A 20,633-nucleotide genomic window follows, 5' to 3' on the forward strand; every position below is an offset into this window, starting at 1 on the left:
ACGAAACGGAACAGTCAATTAAGAGAAATTAATAACTGAAGATAAAGACGAATAAAACGTTAGGTTAGTACTTTTAGTGTAATACTTTTTATCAATACTTTTTTTAGAGCCGTTTTTTATTTCTGCATTAAGATGCAGCATTAGAACTTTTTTTCTTACTTTTACGAAATATCTAATAAATATCTAATAAATAAATATCTAATAAATAAAGGATAGTTGATATACGGGGCATATTAATATATACACTTAAAATTGCAAAAATATATTAAATGTAGTATGTATTATTCAATTTACTATATCATATATTATTATATATCGTATAAATTCAATTATTTTTTTACTTTACGAGTAATAATTTACAGTTTAACATGTTTGAAGACATAAATATATATATTCATTTCTTCAAATATATTTTTTGCTAAAGCTTAAGCAACAATTCAAATATGTAAATATTGTTGTTTGTTATTGTTGTTTACAAATAATCAAATAACATTATAATTAATATGTATCTATACATGTTTATAATAATCACATATTATACACATAATATCTGAAAATTATTAATAAAGTTATGTCATGCATATTTTTTTATATTTTCTTTAATTATATGCGTTATATTTTGAAATCTAGATCTAGTAATGTTGACTCTACAATGACTCTGTAATCGGAAGTCTAATGGTGAATTCGATTACAAGAACTAGTGCACGCTAGTGCATATTGAAATTCTTGTACACTGATTTCGTTTAAGTATAAAAGTGAAATGCATATTTCAAATTATAAAATACATAATTACTTAATAATATAATAAAATGTATTAATTATTTCAGAATTTAATCGATTTCTATATTTACATATTTTTTATGTTATTTTGTGTATAACAGTTTTAATGTGCACCAGTGCGTACTAAGTGCGTCCAATCGAATTCGCTATAAGCCTTAACCAGTGAAGTTGACCAATCAGCATTATTCGTACAAGTTCGTTATTGGTCAGCTATATTGTCAAGACTTAGGACTATCGACTTATTACAGGAGCAGAACTGATTCCAGTAACTATAACAAGTAGAACAACCCGGAACTTAGAGCCGGTTATTACAAACGTCATCATCTTATATTTTCCATTAACAAATAACAAAGATAAATATTATAGAGATAATCATGCTATTAAATTATAAAAATAATTTCTGTGTTGTTTGTAACTACTGAAAAATTTCCTTGCGGTTTATAAATATAAGATTTAGCAACTTACATCCAATATTGACTCTCAGCTCCTAATACATTTTAATTGAATGTTTTTACATATTGGAACTGTTGTAATTAATTGTTTAAGTTAAATTGTTTTTGTTCTGTAACACAGCGAAAAGGACATGATTTTTTGAGAAATATCTCTAATTCCAATTCCATTTTCAGAAATGACGCTAGAAACATCATGGTTAGATCGCAACATAAATCTATGCTTTGTGGAGAAGATCCTGCGAAAGTCGGAAAACGATGATTCGATTAAAGTAATCAATATAGTTTCGAAACCGGCTACAAGCAAGGGTGACAACTACACTAGTGACATGATTAGAATTACTGCCGAATATTTACATAACTCTAAAATTAAAGGAACCAAATCCATTATTATTAAACTCACACCTGTAGACGGTATTCGACAGAAGATCGTAAGTTAATTTAATGTGTACATTGTTTTTAATAGACGAAGAGAAATTGCTTTAATATATATAATATTTCTAATATCAAAAGAGAAAAAATAATAGAGAGAGAGAGAGAGAGAGAGAGAGAGAGAGAGAGAGAGAGATAATAGATTTATAAACAAATTTTATCTAGACGTAATTCATAGATTTATTATCTATATTTCTTAAAATTAAAATAAAAAATTACATCCACTGATAATATTTGATATTTGAAAGAATATCCGTTCAGAATTTTTTCCGTTTTTTTTTAATTAACATTTATTAAAGTAATTATGTAATTTCCGAGGAACATTGCATAATTTTTTTGAATATAAACTTTTATAAAAATCCGTAAATATGAGTCTCTTTCCCATATTCTGATTTAGATCATTTAAATAAAAAGAGAATTAATTCGGTAAATGATACATGTAAGTAATTAATTATTTACCTTAAGGTTCTGCTCGATACTTTGCAGGCTTCTTTCTTCTTTCTTCTTTCTAACTTTTCCACTGCTTCTCATTTTCTTGTGACATTCATACAAACTTGCAAAAACATTGTTAATTACGTACTTGCATTAATTAAAATACTATAATAGCCGTTTAGTACAGCACTCACGTTCAATTATATGCGACATATTATATATTTTATACTTTGTTGCGATAGAAGAATAACACGAAAGAAATACGATTACATAAAGTGATACATTCAACGCACTCAATGTCTCGCAAATTAGCAGGTAGACGTCAAGCGGTTTTAATCACTAATGTATGAACGTTGAATTTATGTTACGCAATTGAAAAATGTGAAATACAAGCTTGGTTACAATTGTAATTAAATTATAATGCCTCGAAACGCCGTTTTGGAGTCAATTTCTTGTATTTACTTGCGATGTAAATAAATTTAAAAATTCAGAAATAACTTCTCTCTGATATTATGCGAGAAAAACGAGTTGGTTTATTAAAGTGTGATGGACTGTTCAAAAATATATAATTGAAATTTGTTATTATGTATATAACCGTTGTGATGGATGCGTTCAAAATCAAATGCATCTATATTGCAAATCTCGTAAAATTACACTACTTTGTATTTAAGAAAGACATTCAATATTTGTTTTTCAAAACAAATCTCGAAACTTTATACTACATAAATTTTATATATAGGTCTTTATGTAGGCCTTTGTATTATAAATAATTGCATGTCTGTTAGATTAAAGGTTTTACTTATTTATCTTAAATAAATTTGTCACAGGTCACACAAGCAGATCTTTTTCACAGAGAGATATTGATGATGTCCGATACTTTGGATAAAATGAATAAGTTGTTAAGACCGGAGCATCGTTTGAGCGCGAAGATTCTTTATGGGCAAAATGAAAATCCAACGCTTCTAGTGATCGAAGATCTCGCATCTCTTGGTTTTCGAATGGCTGATCGTTCATCTGGTCTCGACTTAGATCATTCTCTATTGGCGTTTCGTGGACTTGCCAGGTTTCATGCAACCTCCGTTGCCTTATGCGAGAAGGTAAATCACCACGCATGACTCACAATCAGTTGCAACGTTTCAATGCAGTTATTAAGAATTCAAATCAATGGAATGTGTGCAAGGGCCATTGAAAGATACAATTTAAGCATTAATGTTAAACATAAAAAACTCTTAATATTAAATATAATTATATAATTATATATGAAATATATTTTCTCGGCCAACCATCCAATCCAAATAAGAATTTCAAATTTTGATACGAATATTTTTAATTATTATACAGTATTCATTTCGAAACAAATTAAATTTAACAGAAACGAACATCTATAAATAGTGCTAGAAAAAAAAAAATTTTTTAAAAAACTTAATTTGGCGTTCACTTTTATAAATACGCTTTTGCGCAGTGTACAATTTGTACTCGCTCATCTCAGCAGAAAATTGTTTTCAAGGGACGTTTTTAAAAATTTGCTTAACGTTGCTTGTAAAATTTTTTCGACATGTGTACTAAGCTCTCTCGTAATTTTCTCCAAAAAAGATATGCCTTAAATTCGTGGCGAAATGTATATTACTGTGTAGATTTCTTGTGTAGCTTATTGATCTATATAGTAATCTAGAATTTCCTGTTCTTACTGCAAACTTAAGTATTTAACTCTATAATTTAATGGATAAATACATTAAAACATATCTTAACAAAAATATTCTAATACTCAGAACCCGACGCAAAAAGAGATGTATTTAAAAGCAAATTATAATCATCAGTCGCCAGAAATAAAATCTTTCCTCAATATGGGTACTAAAGCTTTAGCAGATGAGATTGCAAACTGGCCAGAAGCGAAAAAGTAAGATTTATATTTATGACAATGTTTATTACTTTACTTTTTAACTAATGTTTACAATATTCTATTATACATGGCATTAGATAAGTATTTAATATGAAGAGAAAGATCATATTAAGAAGAAAATTGCAAATGTAAATACAAGTTGCATTGTATAGTGCAAATATTTATATTACCTTCACATAAGTTTTTTAAATGTAATTTTACATTTAGTTGATTTTTATTGCTAGATACTCGGAAAAAGTTTCTAAACTTTCTGATCATATGGTCCAAATAGGAATAGATGTACATATGCTCTGTGAAGACGAATTTAATGTTATTAATCATGGTGATTGTCAAGTGAATAATATGTTATTCAAATATGACAATAATGGCAAACCTACTGATCAGATTTTTGTAAGTACTATTACGTCATAAAAAATCATGTACTTCCTCCAAATATGTACTCATTACTTTATTATAATCATGATTTTATATTGGAACTAAAATTAAATAAAAACTAAGTTTAAATAAAACTATACATGAAACTTTTAGTATGAATTTACATGTGATAAGACGAGTCCCAAATAACGTGTTGCATAAAATATCTTTTAGACACAAGACATTTAAAAGATGCTCATCTTATGCAACATAAATGTTATTTGGCGTGTTGGGGTTAAAACAGCAAATTTATTTTGAAAATATATCTTTTATACTAAGACGAATATAAATTTTATTATAAACACAAATTAACGTAGCTCAGTTATTTTATTCCAATTATCTACATTTCTGAATTTTCATTGTAATTTTCATAGTTACATGCAATGATATAAATTTGCATAACAATAAATTAATTGAATAGATACTGTTTCGAAAGACACTATTACGGTACATGTTGGCAGAATTTAATTATCTGCAATTTTAGCTACAACAATCAAAACAAATAGACGGTGAGAAACTTGAAAATGGAATGTGTTTTGAAGAAATACATTATATTCGGTTTAATCGTGCAAACATTCGTCTGCCGAAGTTATCCATATAAGCTATCAACGTTATCATCGCGACTTCCTGAATATGATGTTTTACTTCCTTCTCCTCACCCTTCTCTCATTGTGCGCACGTGTGTGTGTGTCACAGATTTTACCTCTAATATAATTGACTTAAAAAATTTATGGATTGAAAATATTTATTTAATATTGCAGGTAGACTTTCAATTGTGTACCTATGCATCAGCGGCACTCGATCTTATCTATTTACTCAATTCAAGTATTTCCTTCGATGTTATTGAACACAAGACAGATATTTTATTAAACGAATATCTTCACATCTTGTCAACGACTATGAAACAATTGAATTGCAAAACTCAGCCGCCTACTATGAAAGAACTGAAAGCTTCCATAAAACGAAGAGCTAGCTATGGAATGTTGACATCTTTCATCGTTTTACCGTTTATGCTGAGCAGTAAAGCTGAGGCAAAAGATTTGGATGAAGTACTGGGCAGTAGTACTTATATAAATCCAGGTTTAAAGAATGAAATTTTTAAAAAAATATTGATAAAAAGACTGCCATTGTACGACGAGTGGGGTTTGCTGGATCTTTAATGTATACTTCACATTTAGTGATAGGACATTAAAATTAAAAAAAAAAAATAAATCCAGGAAATAAGGATATTAGATGTAAATATAACGAATACATTAATATTAATAACAGTAGACATAGAATGTTGACGTTTTAAAAAAGGGTTTTTTTTTAACTAATAAACGTTTAATTGTACATAATGGTATTTTTGGTTTGAAAAATTAAAAAATATTCTTTTATGATGGTTTCATATTAATTTGTATTATATACTATATTTCAATATATTAAAAGTTATGCATTTCGCGAGTTTCCTCCGTGTCCAAATATTTCTACAACTTACATATCTTTTCCGGTACGAACTTTTTTATACTGACAAACTTCATATTCTCAAACCTGTAAAAATATCACGTAGGGGCATGTTCGGATTCTCATCTGCTCGCCTGATGTCATGTCATAAAATGCAACAATGCGATATACCTTGCAATTGTATTTTTTACGACCGTATGCGTTTTAGGTGTTTCTTATCGTGTTTTTTTATCTGCTTTAGAAACACAAATCCTCCGCTTTAAATCACAAGTTTTCTGCGTTAGAAACAAATTCTCCGCTCTAAAAACAAAAATTATATAAAAAAATAATTTGTGTTTTTAAAACATAGAATTTATTTTTAAAACTAAAAATTTGTGTAATTAAAGCAGAGAATATTTATTTTTAGGAATTAATTAATGTTGGACAAGTGATCACAGTGCATACTCACTACTTGGCTGTGACAGATTTTCTGACCTGAATAGTCGTTATAAGTAGCTTTAACGATTCATAGAACAGGTCGACCATTTTTCAATCTTTTTATGTGAAAACGCATCAATTGAATATATTTTTACCGAAATTGGAATAACTGAGTATTTTTAACATTTATCGATACAAAGCCTGTGATGAATGAACAAATGTGTGTGAATGTACCGACTGGTACCGATATATAGTTATAAAGCCCATCAATTCTGTTCTACGTTATCATTTCGAAGTTGGCATTTTGAAACGGTACAGTGACGTAAGAGAAATAAACGACTGAAGTCGATAACGAATAATTTCAGGTTAGTCATTTTAGCGTATTGCTTATTATCAGTATCTATTAAATCTGTTTTTTTATAGAGCTACATTAGAGCGCATTAGAAAATTGTTCTCGTTTTCACGAAATAGCAAATATATATCAATTTCACTTTAAATTCTAAAAGTGTAGTTCATCTACAGGAAATAATTTTTTTTTGTTCTCTTGAGATTGATATACAGTCGGGATTTATTAAAAAAAATTTTAAATAAAGTCCTAAATATTGAAACATCATAGTGAATTCTTTGATATACATTGCATTTCGAAAATATGAGATTCTGAGAAAAGAAAAGTTTAAATTGCAAACATTACATAACTCGCGAACAATTGTAATGCTTATTGCATTCTTGACGTGAGCGATGAGCGACGAGTGATACCCGATGAGAATTCTGCTATTCATCGTCACGTGCAAAAAGGCGGAGCTTTCAAAGGCGGATATAGCTCGTCATTCATCAAGTCTAGTAGGAGGCATAACATGTAATAAACATTAATTAAAAGTAACATAATATTAATAAAATGTTTATAATTTTACAATTAACAATGTAACTGTTACGTAATTTATGTTATATTGTGTTATATTGTATTTACATTGTCATCACAGGTGCTTTGATTGGTTCGCGCAGCACATGTGTCACGCGGTGTCGGCATGACCGAATCATACTACGCCTGATAGGTTCCTCGCTAGGAATATCCACAATTAATTAACATTTAAATAGAATACTTTAGATAGGAATACTTTAGATAGACGATGTGGGATTAAATAAGAATAATAAAAGTAAAATAAAGGAAATAATTCAGCGCGAGACGGAAGAACAGAAACGAGGAAAGTAGAACTATATTTTTACGGAGGGCAGGACGTAACAATAAGTTACTGCAAAGAATTGTTTTTTTAACGGCGAGGAGGACATAATTTTTCGAGAAAATTCTCCATTTCCAACTCCACTTTCAGAAATGGCCGTAGAAACAGCGACATGGCTAAATCTATGCTTCGTGGAGAAGATTTTGCGAAAATCGGAAAACGACAATTCAATTCAAGTGATCGATATATTTTCGAAACCGGCTACAATGAAGGGTGACAATAACACTAGCGACATGATTAGGATTACTGTCGACTTCTAAGATTAAAGAGAAAAAATCAATTATTATCAAACTCTCGCGTGAAGGTGTTCAACAGAAAATGGTAAGATAATTTAATATGTACAATATTTCTAATAAAGAAAGGAGGAGAAATTAATTTAATATGTTTAATGTTTCTATTAAAAGAAAAAAGAGGATAGAGAAAAAGAGAGAAGAAGGGAGGAGGAGGCGGGGAGAGAGAGAAAGAAAGAGAGAGAGAGAGAGAGAGAGAGAGAGAGAGAATTGTAATTTTATTATTTCGCAGTACATTTCTTTTCAACAGAAAAATTAGGATAATTATTTTAGTAATGAATGTTTAAAATAAAATTTTTATAAATTACATATGAGAAAGCGAATGTATATGCATTACTTTGTATTTAAAGAAAATATTCTTCATTTTTTTCAAATCTTGGAACATTCTATTATACAAATTTTATGTAGATCTTACATAAGCCATTCTAGCACAAATAATCACATGCTTATTATAATAGATTAAAGATTTCTACTTGTTTATCTTAAATAAATTTGTTACAGGACACACAAGCAGGTCTCTTTCACATCGAAATGTTGATGTCAGATACTTTGGATAAAATGAATAAGTTGTTAGAGTCAAAGCACCGCTTGAGCGGGAAGATTCTTCACATGCAAAATGGAAATCCAATGTTTCTGGTGATCGAAGATCTTGCTTCTCTCAGCTTTCGAATAGCCGATCATATGTATAGTCTTGATTTAGACCATTCCATACTGGCACTTCGCGAAATTGCCAGGTTTCATGCTGCCTTCGTAGCCCTTTGCGAGAAGGTAAATCATCACGTATGACTCACAATCAGTTGTAACAATTATTCTTGTCACAATTATTGAGAATTCGGATCAATGGCACGAATACAAGAACTATTCATAGTTCAAATTTTCGTGTTGATATTAAACATAAAAAACTCTTAATATTAAATATAAGAATTTTATGTGGAATCAACGGAACATCACTTTGGTTGCATTTTATGAACACTGCATTGCGAAAAATTTGTAGAGTTATAGAATCACGGGTAACACATCTTATATAATCCTATAAAGAAGTAATTTATAATTGTAATATTAAACATAAGAGTCCTATTTTTAATACTGTATTAAACTTAAAACGTTGCGGTTTTTATCATATAAGATTTTTTATTTACGAGAAAGAGACTTCGCTGCATTCATTTAGCGATAATGTCGCTCGTGAGTAAAAAGTTTTTATCGCTAAGAGTGTCGTAAATACATTTTTTAATGCGTTTGATTCCTGAGAGCCATTCCAAAGATATCTAAAAAAAAAACATCTTTAGAACCAGACTCGCTGTAGTAAATAAGGTGTAATTATGCAAAGAAAATTTCGTCGTCTAATTCCTATAATGCATTTTTATTTTGTAATTTTTTAAAATTAAATACTTTTTAATACAAGTTTTAAATATTTTTACAGATGCAGTTTTTCAATTTGTGTTTCTGATGTTGCTCGGAATATTATAGTTTTGAACGTACTGAAAGATTTTAGTATCTTTGAAAAATAAATAAAAAAAACTGTCTGATCCGATTAATAATTTCAAATACGTTTGTAATACGGATTCTTTTAATTAATATACAGTATTCGTTTCAAAATAAATTAAATTTGGCACAAATGAATATTCATAAATGATGTCAGAAATAAAATATGTATTTTTTAAACTTAATTTGATATACTCTCTTGTTTTAATGCACCTTTGTGCATTGCAATGCACTACTTGCACACCTGCTTAGAGGTTCTAGTAAAACTCTTCTTAAAATTTTAAAGATGTTTAAGCTGACTTGTGTCTTTTTCCAAAAAAAGATGTGCTCTAGGTTTGCAAAAAAATTATATTATATATTAAGTATATAAAATTACTATGGAGATTTCTTGTGTAGCTTGATCTGTACGATATTCCAAATTTCTTACCCGCATTACAACAAATTTAATTATTAGGGATGCATCAGATATGTGGAAAGTATTGCTGGATATCTGATTTCTGGAAATATCAAGTCGAAACTTTATATTGAAATAAGGTGAATAACGAATAATAACGAAATTTTTTATTATTACTGATATATTTTAAAATTTTTCATCTGGTAAATGTTCGCAATTTGGGGTCGAATACTAGATATGTCATATATCTGGTACTATATTTATAAAAATTAGATCAGTGATAAAAAAAAATTTTCACGTATCATTATACACATACACGTCATTTTAATATAAAGTTTCTGCCAGATTTATTGCTAGAAATCAAATATCCGGCAATTCTTTCCGTATATCAGATGCAATTTTAGTAAATATATTACTCCAAAATAAATCGATAAACACATCAAAATGTTTTCTAATAAAAATATTTTAATAGGATTATTTATTCAGAAACCAAAGCAAAAAGAGATGTGTTCGAAAGGAATATTTAATGATCAGCTTTCACCAGAAATGAGAGATGTTTTGATTAAAAGTACTAAAGATTTAGCAGATGAGATTGTCAACTGGCTAGAAGTGAAAAAGTACTAAAGATTTACATAAATAACAATATTTATTGCTTTACTTTTTATTCAAGATATTTTATTATATATGACATAAGATAATAATAATTTAATATGAAGAAACAGAACATGTTAAAAAGAAAATGCAAATATAAGTAGATATAAATTATACAGTTTAGAGCAAATATTCGCATTATTTTTACATGCTTTCATATGATTTTACATTAGTTTAATTTTTATTGCTAGATACTCGGAAAAAATTGCTAAACTCGCCGATCACATACATCAAATAGGATTGAACGCAAGTTTTGTGAAGACGAATTTAATGTTATTAATCATGGTGATTGTCATGCGAACAATTTGTTATTTAAATATAACAACAATGACAAACCCATTGATCAGATTTTTGTAAGTACCATCACATCATAAAAAATCATATACTTCTTCTGAACATGGATGCTCATTGATTTATTATAATGATGACTTCATTTTGCGATTAAGAACTAAGATTAAACGAAATCATTCGTGAAATTTTTAGTACATTATACTTTTGTGTGGTACGGCTTATATTGCTGAAACTTTGAATTTACTTTAAAAATATATTTTTTATACTTACAATTAGACAAATGTGAATTTATTATAAACACAATTCAACATAGCTTAGTCACTTTATTTCAATTATCTACAATAAGTTTTTATTATAATTTTTTTTATTATAATTAAGTGCAATGATATAAATTTGCATAACGATAAATTAAATTAATAAATAAATAAACGAAATGTACTATTATGGTAAATGGTAGCACAATTTAATCATCTACAATTTCAGCTTGAGCAATCAAGATAAACAGACAGTGATAATATATGAGATACTCGAAAATAGAATGTATAAATGTACTTAACCAGTTCAATTGCATATGCAGGCATATTCATTTGCCGATGTCATCTATGTAACTATTAACTTTGTCGTCACTTCCTGAACATGATGTTTCACATCTTTCCTGATGCACAGATTTTATCTCCAACACAATTGACGTAGACATAAAACAGTCAAAAAAATTTACTTTATTGCAGGTAGACTTTCAAATATGCGTCTATGCATCACCGGCACTTGATCTTCTCTATTTTTTCAATTCAAGTCTTTCTTTCGATGTCATTTAAAATAAAAGCGATATTCTATTAAATGAATACTATGGCACCTTATCAACAATTATGAAGCAATTAAACTGCAAGACGCAACCACCATGAAGGAACTGAAGGATATTCTAAAACGAAGAGCTAGCTATGGAATGATAATATCTTTTACCATTTTACTGTTTATGTTGTGCTGTAGGATTGAGGAAAGATATGGACGAATTATTGAGCACTGGTATAAAATTCAGGTTTCAAGAGCGAGAAGAGTTATAAAAAGTTAATGATAAAAAGACTGCCACTATATGACGAATGGAGTTTACTGGATCTCTAATGTTTACTTTACATTTAGTGATAGAAAATCAAAATGGAAAATAAATATAAATGTAGAAAATAAATAAAAATATTAGAAATAAATAATTATAGCTAGAGCTGTCATTCGTCCGGATTTCTGCGGAATTGTCCTGTAAATCCCTCATTTAGGAGCGTCCATGCGAGTTTTTTTTAAGCAGTTTAAAATTTTTATAATTTTTTATTGGATATATCTCTTCGCGTTACACAAAATCCTTAAAAATTTTTGTATTTAAAATGAGAAATTTATATTCGGGCGTGAAAAGAGAGAAAACGAAGATGCTGAGTGCAAAAAGTGCAAGTAACGCAAATTAGATCTATTGCACTTGTATTATTTAATAACAGTTGCAAGTGTTGTTGTAACCGATCTCCTACCTTATGGCCGCCCTGCGCCCAACGATACACATTGATTTGAATTTAAGTTTATAATTTATTTTTTTATTGTTCACTACTGTGATGTAATAATTTACTAGTTGTTTGACATCGACTATATTTCAATATATATGTATTACCTATATATTATTATTATTATGTATTATACATTATATATTAACTTTTACTTATTATATATTAACATCATTATATGTATATTATATCGATTATATTTCAGCTTTATTTTAATATTGTGATTTAATAAGTACAAAATTAATAAATATAATTTGCAACTGTTCGAAATTTTCATTATTTGTATTTTTTGCAAATATATGAAATAAATATTTTAACAACACATACATCTATTACTCTTACGTACTTTTTTTTTACTGGTAAACTCTATATGTATTCTCAAAAATATCACGTAGAAGCATGTTCATATTTCCACCTGGGTGCTCCCCGGTTGTCATCGTTATTATTTACCAAACGTTAAATAAGAATGACATGATATCCGAGGAATACCAAGGTAGAAATCAGAACACGTCTTAGAATGTATATTCTACGTAAATAAAAAGACAAGCCTCTAGTAAATATTTAATTGTATAATGAATAAAAAATTGGATGCGTGTGTAAAAATTATCTTTTAACATGTTAATTATTTTAAGCATATATTTAATTAGAATCTTATATGATTTTGTGCTACAGTATCGATCATCGTAACTGCGTAGCTGAAAAACTTCGTTCGTTGTACATCGAATCGATAATAAAAGTAAATTATTAAAATATTTACATCTCAAATTGAATTTTTTTAATTTCTTACAAATATCATTTGAATTAATATTGTTCAGTTCTTTTTTACAAATATTGTTTAGAAATTTTATTCTGACAAAACTGTTGCAGTAAAGCGAATCATCATATCGTAATTGCGAAATTTTTTGTCAGTTCATGCTGCTATTATAATAAAATTTTTTTCACAATTTCTTTATCGATAAAGACTAAACAGAGATAATGATATGATTTGCACAAATGTCGTAAACGTTTACTGTGCGATGTTTTTTATGGCGTTAATTATTTTTTGAACAAAAAAGTATCGCACAGGGTACTTGTCTTATCATTGTTTTTTCATTTCCGTTAGCGTTATTGAAGGAATCTGCATGTGTATAATATTTACCAAGCTTCTACAGTTATCTAAAACTCTAATGTAGGTACAAAGCCTATGATGAATGAATAAATGAATGCACCGATGTAGATATAAAGCCTGTTACTTCTGTTCTGTACGTCTCATTTTGTAGTTAGCTTTACGAAACGACACAGGGAAATATAACAAGCATTTAAAAAAATAGAACTAAATTTGAAGACGAATAACTTCAGGTTAGTCACTTTAGTGTATTATTTATTATTAATATTTTATGTCTGTTTTTTATTTCTTTATTAGATCTAGACTATAGAACTTTTTTTCGAACTTCCGTGAAATATCAAATATATCTATTTCACTTTAAGTTCTGGTAAAAATATGGTTCATCTGCAGAAAGCAGATCATTTTTCTTTTAATACTGATATTTAATCGGAGTTTATTAAAGAATATTTTTAATAAAGTCTCAAACATCCCCCCAAATCATATCAATATCATATCGAATTCTTTGATATACAGAGTGTTTTACAATCATCGTACAATATTTTCAAAGTGAATTCTAGAGGTAAAGTAAAAAATCCTAATACAAAAATGTCAAAGCTACAATAGTTTTTGAATTCGATAATTGATCAAAGATAATTTGTAATTCAAAAACTATTATTAGCCTTGACATTTTCGTATTTTTATCTTAGGGTTACAAAGAAATCAAAAATAATGATAGAGACAATAAAAGTAAAATAATTTCTGACATATAAGTATTTAAAGTTAGCTTAGAATTTAAAAAATTATTGTAATGTCGATATTTTTGTATTAGGATTTTTACTTTATTTTACTTATAGAATACAGTGTGAAAGTATTGTACGGTGACTGTGAAATACTGTGTATATGCATAAAAAAATATGAGATAAATAATGCATAATGATATGTGTGTGAAAAATATATGAATACAAAGTTTTAATGAATTCTACGACACATAACACTCAATGTGACAACTAAATTTGCAGATGGAAACCATAAAAAAATATAAAAAGAATTGAGAATATTTATTAATATCTATCACCATCTGAGATATAGTCTTCTTCAGACCAATGTTTACATCACTTAAATGTATAACGAATCGAATATTCGAAACAACTCTTCTCCTGATTCGCCTTTAATTCTCTCATCTGTACGTTGGATTAATAACACGTTGTTAAATCCCTTTTTATTGTAAATTTCAATTTAAGAAATAAGAAATGTTCTAGACAACATGCATATCTGAAAGACGTCGTGAAGACATTGTAAAGATGTCTTCTGGGACATAAATGTCTAAAATATCTAGAAGGCATCATAAAGACATCTTTTAGACATTGTTCGTTGTCTAGTAATTTAACGCTAGCATGAATTGTATTCTTGAGAAAAGAGGAGTTTAAATTACAAACATTATGCAACTCATAAACGTTACGAATAAGTAAAACAGAAAATATTTATTAAAAATAATATAACCTTAACAATAGATATAATTTTACATTGATATGTAATATACGTGTTATATTATATTTAAACTGTAAAATGTAAAATTATAACATCGATGTTGTATGTTATATATATATATATATTTTTAATTGATGTTTATGTAGTGAGAAGTTTTTAAACAATTTTATTTAGAATAATTTTACTTAGGATAGTATTTTTAGAAATAACTTTAGAATTATATAAATATAATTTTCTATAAATAATTTTTTCTTTAAATGATTCTACATTCTGATATAAAATAATGCAAAAATCGAACATCTAATACAAAATTCTAATGTAAATGATAACTATTCCTATGTATCTAAAGATTATAGGTCCTTTAATAAATATTAGGTCAGGAAAAAGGTTTCTTCGTATTTAAAAAAATTTTTTTGCAAAAGTTTTTCATTTGTTGCAAAATTTACGTTACAATCTTCGTTATATTATTCGCTAGAGCAAAGTTTCAGCTTCAAAAATCTATTTTTTTAAATTGCAGTATGATAATTTTTATCCGAATTATGAGCAATCAAAGTTAGAATGCTCCTTTACTAATTCGCGAATAATTCAGAAATAAAAAATTATAGGAACATTTTTAAAAATAATTTTGTAGGGAAAGCTGCAAACTTTCACGATAGGTAGTCGAATATTTTCGTAAATTTTTTTTGGACACGTGAGAGAAAGTGAAAAAAAATTTTTCATCTTTTTGTTTCTTGTAGTTTTTTAAATATAAAAATTACCAAACTCACAAAAACTAAAAAAATATAGTAATCTTTCGAAAGTAGAGATTTCAAGCTTTAAAATCTTTTTTTTTAAATTCAAATTTTGTTCATTTTTGACAAAGATATTGTACATATAATTTTAAATTAAAAAATACGAAAAACTTTTCCTCGACCTAATATAATATATTGCTTCAACTTGTCAATACAGTAAAAATTGTTTCGCTATTTTAAATTAACAAGAAATACAATATTATACTATATATCTTATACAATGGAGACACAAAAATTTAAACATTCAAATTATTTATACTCTGAGAAAAAAATTTTTACCCTAATTTATGAATGCGGAAGCCTATTGAAAGAAAAAAAAAACGTGATAAATTTTGTCGCGAATGAGTTATGGTAAAAAATTGTTTTCGTATTTTGTAACACAATAGGAAGAACAATGATTTATCGAGAAAATTCTCCAATTCCAATTCCACTTCTTTTAGAAATGGCTCTAGAAACATCGGTTAAACAAACATGGTTAAACAAATGCTTCATGGAGAAGATTCTGCGAAAGTCGGAAAACGACAATTCAATTCAAGTGATCGATGTATTTTCAAAACCGGCCACAATGAAGGGCGACAACTATCTCAGCGACATGATTAGGATTACTGTCGAATTTTCGCGCAGCTCTATGATCAAAGAGAAAAAATCAATTGTTATCAAAGTCTCACCTGTACTTGAAAGTGTTCGACAGAAACTGGTAATTAATTTAATATGCACAATGTTTCTCTCATATAGAGAAGAAAAAAAGTTAATATAACATGTATAATGTTTCTAATATAAAAAAAGGATAGAGAAAGAGAGAGAGAGAGAGAGAGAGAGAGAGAGAGAGAGAGAGAGAAAGAAAGAGAGAGTTATAATTGTGGCAAATTTTATTATTTTGGAATACATTTTTGTTTTACAGAAAGATTAGAATATTTTTATGTAAACAGTAATTAAAGTATTCCTATTTCTTAAATGAAAAAAGTCGATTTTTTTGGGAATTTCTTTTTAACAAAAGTATATACGAGACAAAACATTTGAATTCTAAAATGTTGTTTTGTTATACTTAAATGTAAGTTAAAGTAACAGTTTTTTATTAATTTCGATCAAAATTATGTCTCTGCTATCTTTCCTAAAATATATGTATAGTACCGCTTTTGTCACTGGTTCGCAAGATATCTTCCATCTAGATAATTTAAAATGTAAAAATTTGATAGCATTTAATTTTATACTTGTATACATATAATTATCGTTTAATAAAAAAAACTATCCGTTATATACTTTTATATACTCTTTTTATTTTTATTGTAAAATAAATGATAATTTTTAGAGCGAAATTAATGATTTACATTTGACAAGTCGCCATTTTCTCAACCATTAATTTTTTGCTTGTTTATTAAACGATAAATATATGTATAAAAAAATTAAACAGTATACATCAAACTTTTATATTTTAGAATATTTCAGATGATCTGAAGCAAAAATAGCTTGTTAATTAGTCGGAGACAGCACCATGTTTGAGGAGAGCTAACAGGCGTAATTTTTGATCAAATTTAATAAAGAAATAACTATAATAACATTTAAACATAATAAAACAATATTCCAGAATTCAAATATAATGACTTTATAGTTTTGTTAAAAACATTTTCAATAGAATCAACTTTTTTCGCCCAAAAAATAGAAACCTCCTAAAAGAAAATTATTTTTATGAGTTAAGTTTAAAAGCGACATATACATACATATATTTAAAGAAAATGTTTCAAAACAAACAAATCTTAAAAGTTTTTACACAAAAATTTTATATGGGTCTTTGTATAGGTTTTTATATCACAAATAATTTCATGCTTGTTAAATTAAAGAATTTCACTTGTTTATATTAAATAAACTTATCACAGATCATAGAAATGGATGTCTTCCATATCGAGATGTTGATGATGTCAGATACTCTGGATAAAATGAATAAGTTATTAGGACCGAAGCACCGCTTAAGCGCGAAGATTCTCTACGTGCAAAATGAAAATCCAACGCTTCTGGTGATCGAAGATCTCGCATCTCTCGGTTTTCGAATGGCTGATCGCTTGTCTGGTCTTGACTTAGATCATTCCATATTGGCGCTTCGCGGTCTTGCCAGGTTTCACGCAGCCTCCGTAGCCCTATGCGAGAAGGTAAATCACCACGCATAACTCACAATCAATCGCAACATCTCATTGCATTATTAAGAATTTAGATGAATGAATACAAGAATTAGTCTCCTTTAGAATGTCGACATTTGTATTGTCTGGGCTATGTCATAATTTTCTCTAAAAAACGATCAGTTCTAAATTTGTTAGAAAATTTCATGATATTATAGTTATTGTGTAAATTTTTTTGTATATCTAGATCTACATATATGGCACTGAAAATTTTTAGTTTGCACTACGGACATAATTATTTATCTTTTTTAATACAAATTCTTTAATATAAATATTTTAATATTTAGGAGCCAAAGCAAAAAGAGATGTATTTGAAAGGAATAATTAATAGCCAGCATCCGCCAGAAATGAAAGATATTTTCATTAAGAGTACTAAAGCTTTAGCAGACGAGATTGTGAACTGGCCGGAAGTAAAAAAGTAAGATTTAATTAAGACAATGTTTATTGCTCTACTTTTTAATGTTTAAGATATTTTATGATACAAAAAAAGTAATATAAAAAGGGAGAACATGTTAAAAAGAAAATTATATATAATATAAGTATAAGTTGCATCGTTTAAAGAAAATATTTATATTACTTTTACATGCTTTCATATAATTTCAAATTTATTTGATTTTTATTATCAGATATTCGGAAAAAATTGCTAAACTCTCCGATCACATATATCAATTAGGAGTGAATGCATTTAAGGTCTGTAAGGACGAATTTAATGTTATTAATCATGGTGATTCACACGTAAACAATATGTTGTTCAGATATGACAATAATGGCAAGCCTACTGATCAGATTTTTGTAAGTACCACTAAGTTATAAAAAATGATATACTTACTCTAAACATGCTCATTAATTTATTATATTCACGACTTTATCTTGCGACTAAGAACTAAAATTAAATAAAATAATTCATTAAATTTTTAGTTTATACTTTTATATGATATATTGTTAAAAGATTAAATTTACTTTAAAAATCTATTATACTTATAAGTATCTTTTATATTTATAATTATCAATTATGTGAATTTTATTACAAACACAGTTTAACATAGCTCAATTATTACATTTTAATTATCTATATTTCTGAATAGTTATTATAATTTTCATATATAAATTTGTACAATATATCAACGATATATTAAATAAATAAATAATGTTTCGAGAAATACTACTACGGTAAGTACATTTTAGCGCAATTTAATCATCCACAATTTCAGCTTAAGCAATCAAGATAAACAGACAGTGATAATATATGAAATACTTAAAAATGGAATGTATTTTGAATAAATGCAATATACCTATCCAGTTTAATTGCGCATGCAGGCATATTCGTTTGCCCATGTCATCTATGTAAACTACTATCTTTGTCTTCGCGACTTCCTAAACATGATGTCTCATTTCTTGCCTGATATACAGGTTTTATCTCCAAACAATTGCCGTAGACATAAAAAATTGACGATTAAAAAAATTTATTCTATTGTAGGTAGACTTTCAATTATGCGTCTACGCATCGCCGGCACTCGATCTTCTCTATTTTCTCAATTCAAGTATTTCCTTCGATGTCATTGAAAATAAGAGAGATATTTTATTAAATGAATATCTTAGCACCTTGTCAACGACTATGAAGCAGTTGAACTGTAAAACGCAACCGCCCACCATGAAGGAATTAAAGGCTGCTCTAAAACGAAAAGCTAGCTATGGAATGATGACATCTTTTACCTGTTTACAGTTTATGCTATGCCATAAAGCTGAGGCGAAAGATTTGGATGAAATGTTGGGCACTGGTACTTATATAAATCCAGGTTTAAAGAATGAGAGTTATAAAAAAATATTGATAAGAAGACTGCCACTGTATGACGAGTGGGGTTTACTAGATCTTTAATGTATACACTTCTATTCAATAATAGAAAATTAAAATAGAAAATAAATAGAAATCTAATAAATAAAGATATTAGATGCAAATAGTTTTAACAATGATAAGTACATTAAAATTATAGAAACAGAATATAATATTATTCTATTATACTAATGTAAAAATATTGTACAAATTAATTAAGATATCAAATAAAATATTTTAGTTTGTATTAGCAAAAAATGTGCGTAAGAAAAATTGAAAAAATATTACAAAATAATAAGTAATAAAATAACCGGATTCTATACCCATGTTTTGTGATTATTTACTGAGTCCAAAATTGCAAATTGATGGTTAATTTTAAAAACATTTCTAAACATCTTATTCTGCTGACCATCAATTTAATTCATATTCTGATTTTTTATGTGCTAGAACTATGTAACGTACAATTACTGTAATTAATTGTAACTGATTATTTGGATTATTAATAGCAAATTTTTAATATTAAAGTCGGAAATGTTTGCCGCACGAATGCACTATTAACTTAATGTAAAGTATAGTGGAGATGTCATTTTCGACGTTGGTGATTGGACATTATTAATATAATTGAATTTTACCTTTAATCAAATAAAAAGCATCTCTGTGTTTTAAAATTTATTAGCTAAATTTTTCTATAAATTACCTAATTATGTTTTTATTAGATTGTATGTGTGTGTACATACTCGTAAATAAAAAAAGTTTAGTAATTTCTTTAATATATAATTTTACATAACGTTGTAATTATGTTCTCAGATTGAAATCATAAAAAACATGTAAAAGATTAAAAATATTTATTAATATGTGTCATCGCATTCAATACAATTTCCGTCCACTTCCTAACAATGTTTACATCGCATATACAACGATTGTTTGATAAAGTTTCTCTTTCTGAATCACCCTCGATTCTTTCTTTAGTATGTTGAATCGATAGCAGATCTTCGAATCCCTTCCTTTTCACTGTAAATTTCACTTTAGGAAATAAAAAAATATTCCAGGCAATATGTATGTCTTTATGACATACAGATGTCATAAAGACAATCACATCATTAAAACGTCTTTT

The 20,633-nt window shown here is 27.6% G+C and overlaps 2 protein-coding genes and 1 pseudogene across 3 annotated transcripts in view; all 3 read left to right on the forward strand.

Moving 5' to 3' along the window:
- LOC108756291 lies at window positions 1-19,678 on the forward strand. 2 transcript variants are annotated; one of them, XM_018499994.1, is made up of 7 exons: window positions 1-63; window positions 1,407-1,660; window positions 2,921-3,190; window positions 3,863-3,990; window positions 4,218-4,383; window positions 5,169-5,581; window positions 19,580-19,678. In XM_018499994.1, the coding sequence occupies exons 2-6, from the start codon at window positions 1,409-1,411 to the stop codon at window positions 5,565-5,567; spliced, it is 1,215 nt and encodes a 404-aa protein (XP_018355496.1). In that variant the 5' UTR covers window positions 1-63; window positions 1,407-1,408; the 3' UTR covers window positions 5,568-5,581; window positions 19,580-19,678. The 2 variants fall into 2 exon arrangements, with proteins under 2 accessions (XP_018355496.1, XP_018355495.1); XM_018499993.1 differs by lacking the exon at window positions 19,580-19,678 and having other exon boundaries at window positions 5,169-5,670.
- LOC108756292 lies at window positions 6,875-12,138 on the forward strand (annotated as a pseudogene).
- LOC108756159 overlaps window positions 13,411-20,633 on the forward strand; it is a 19,278-nt gene continuing 12,055 nt past the window's right edge. Inside the window, exons 1-6 of the mRNA XM_018499768.1 lie at window positions 13,411-13,492; window positions 15,958-16,214; window positions 17,392-17,661; window positions 17,976-18,106; window positions 18,315-18,480; window positions 19,166-19,561. Coding sequence (XP_018355270.1) covers window positions 15,960-16,214; window positions 17,392-17,661; window positions 17,976-18,106; window positions 18,315-18,480; window positions 19,166-19,561 — 1,218 coding nt within the window. The 5' untranslated portion in view covers window positions 13,411-13,492; window positions 15,958-15,959. The remainder of the gene's footprint in view (window positions 13,493-15,957; window positions 16,215-17,391; window positions 17,662-17,975; window positions 18,107-18,314; window positions 18,481-19,165; window positions 19,562-20,633) is intronic.

The sequence above is a fragment of the Trachymyrmex septentrionalis genome, unplaced genomic scaffold (assembly GCF_001594115.1).
Source record: "Trachymyrmex septentrionalis isolate Tsep2-gDNA-1 unplaced genomic scaffold, Tsep1.0 scaffold97, whole genome shotgun sequence".
NCBI classification, from domain to species: Eukaryota; Metazoa; Arthropoda; class Insecta; order Hymenoptera; family Formicidae; genus Trachymyrmex; species Trachymyrmex septentrionalis.

Excerpts from the sequence above, each read along its gene's own strand:
- LOC108756291 (XM_018499994.1), top strand. The coding sequence starts at position 1,409 with ATGACGCTAGAAACATCATGGTTAGATCGCAACATAAATCTATGCTTT. Across the intron at positions 1,661-2,920 it reads ACGGTATTCGACAGAAGATC|GTCACACAAGCAGATCTTTT; the intron begins GTAAGTTAATTT and ends AATTTGTCACAG. Across the intron at positions 3,991-4,217 it reads AACTGGCCAGAAGCGAAAAA|ATACTCGGAAAAAGTTTCTA; the intron begins GTAAGATTTATA and ends TTTTATTGCTAG.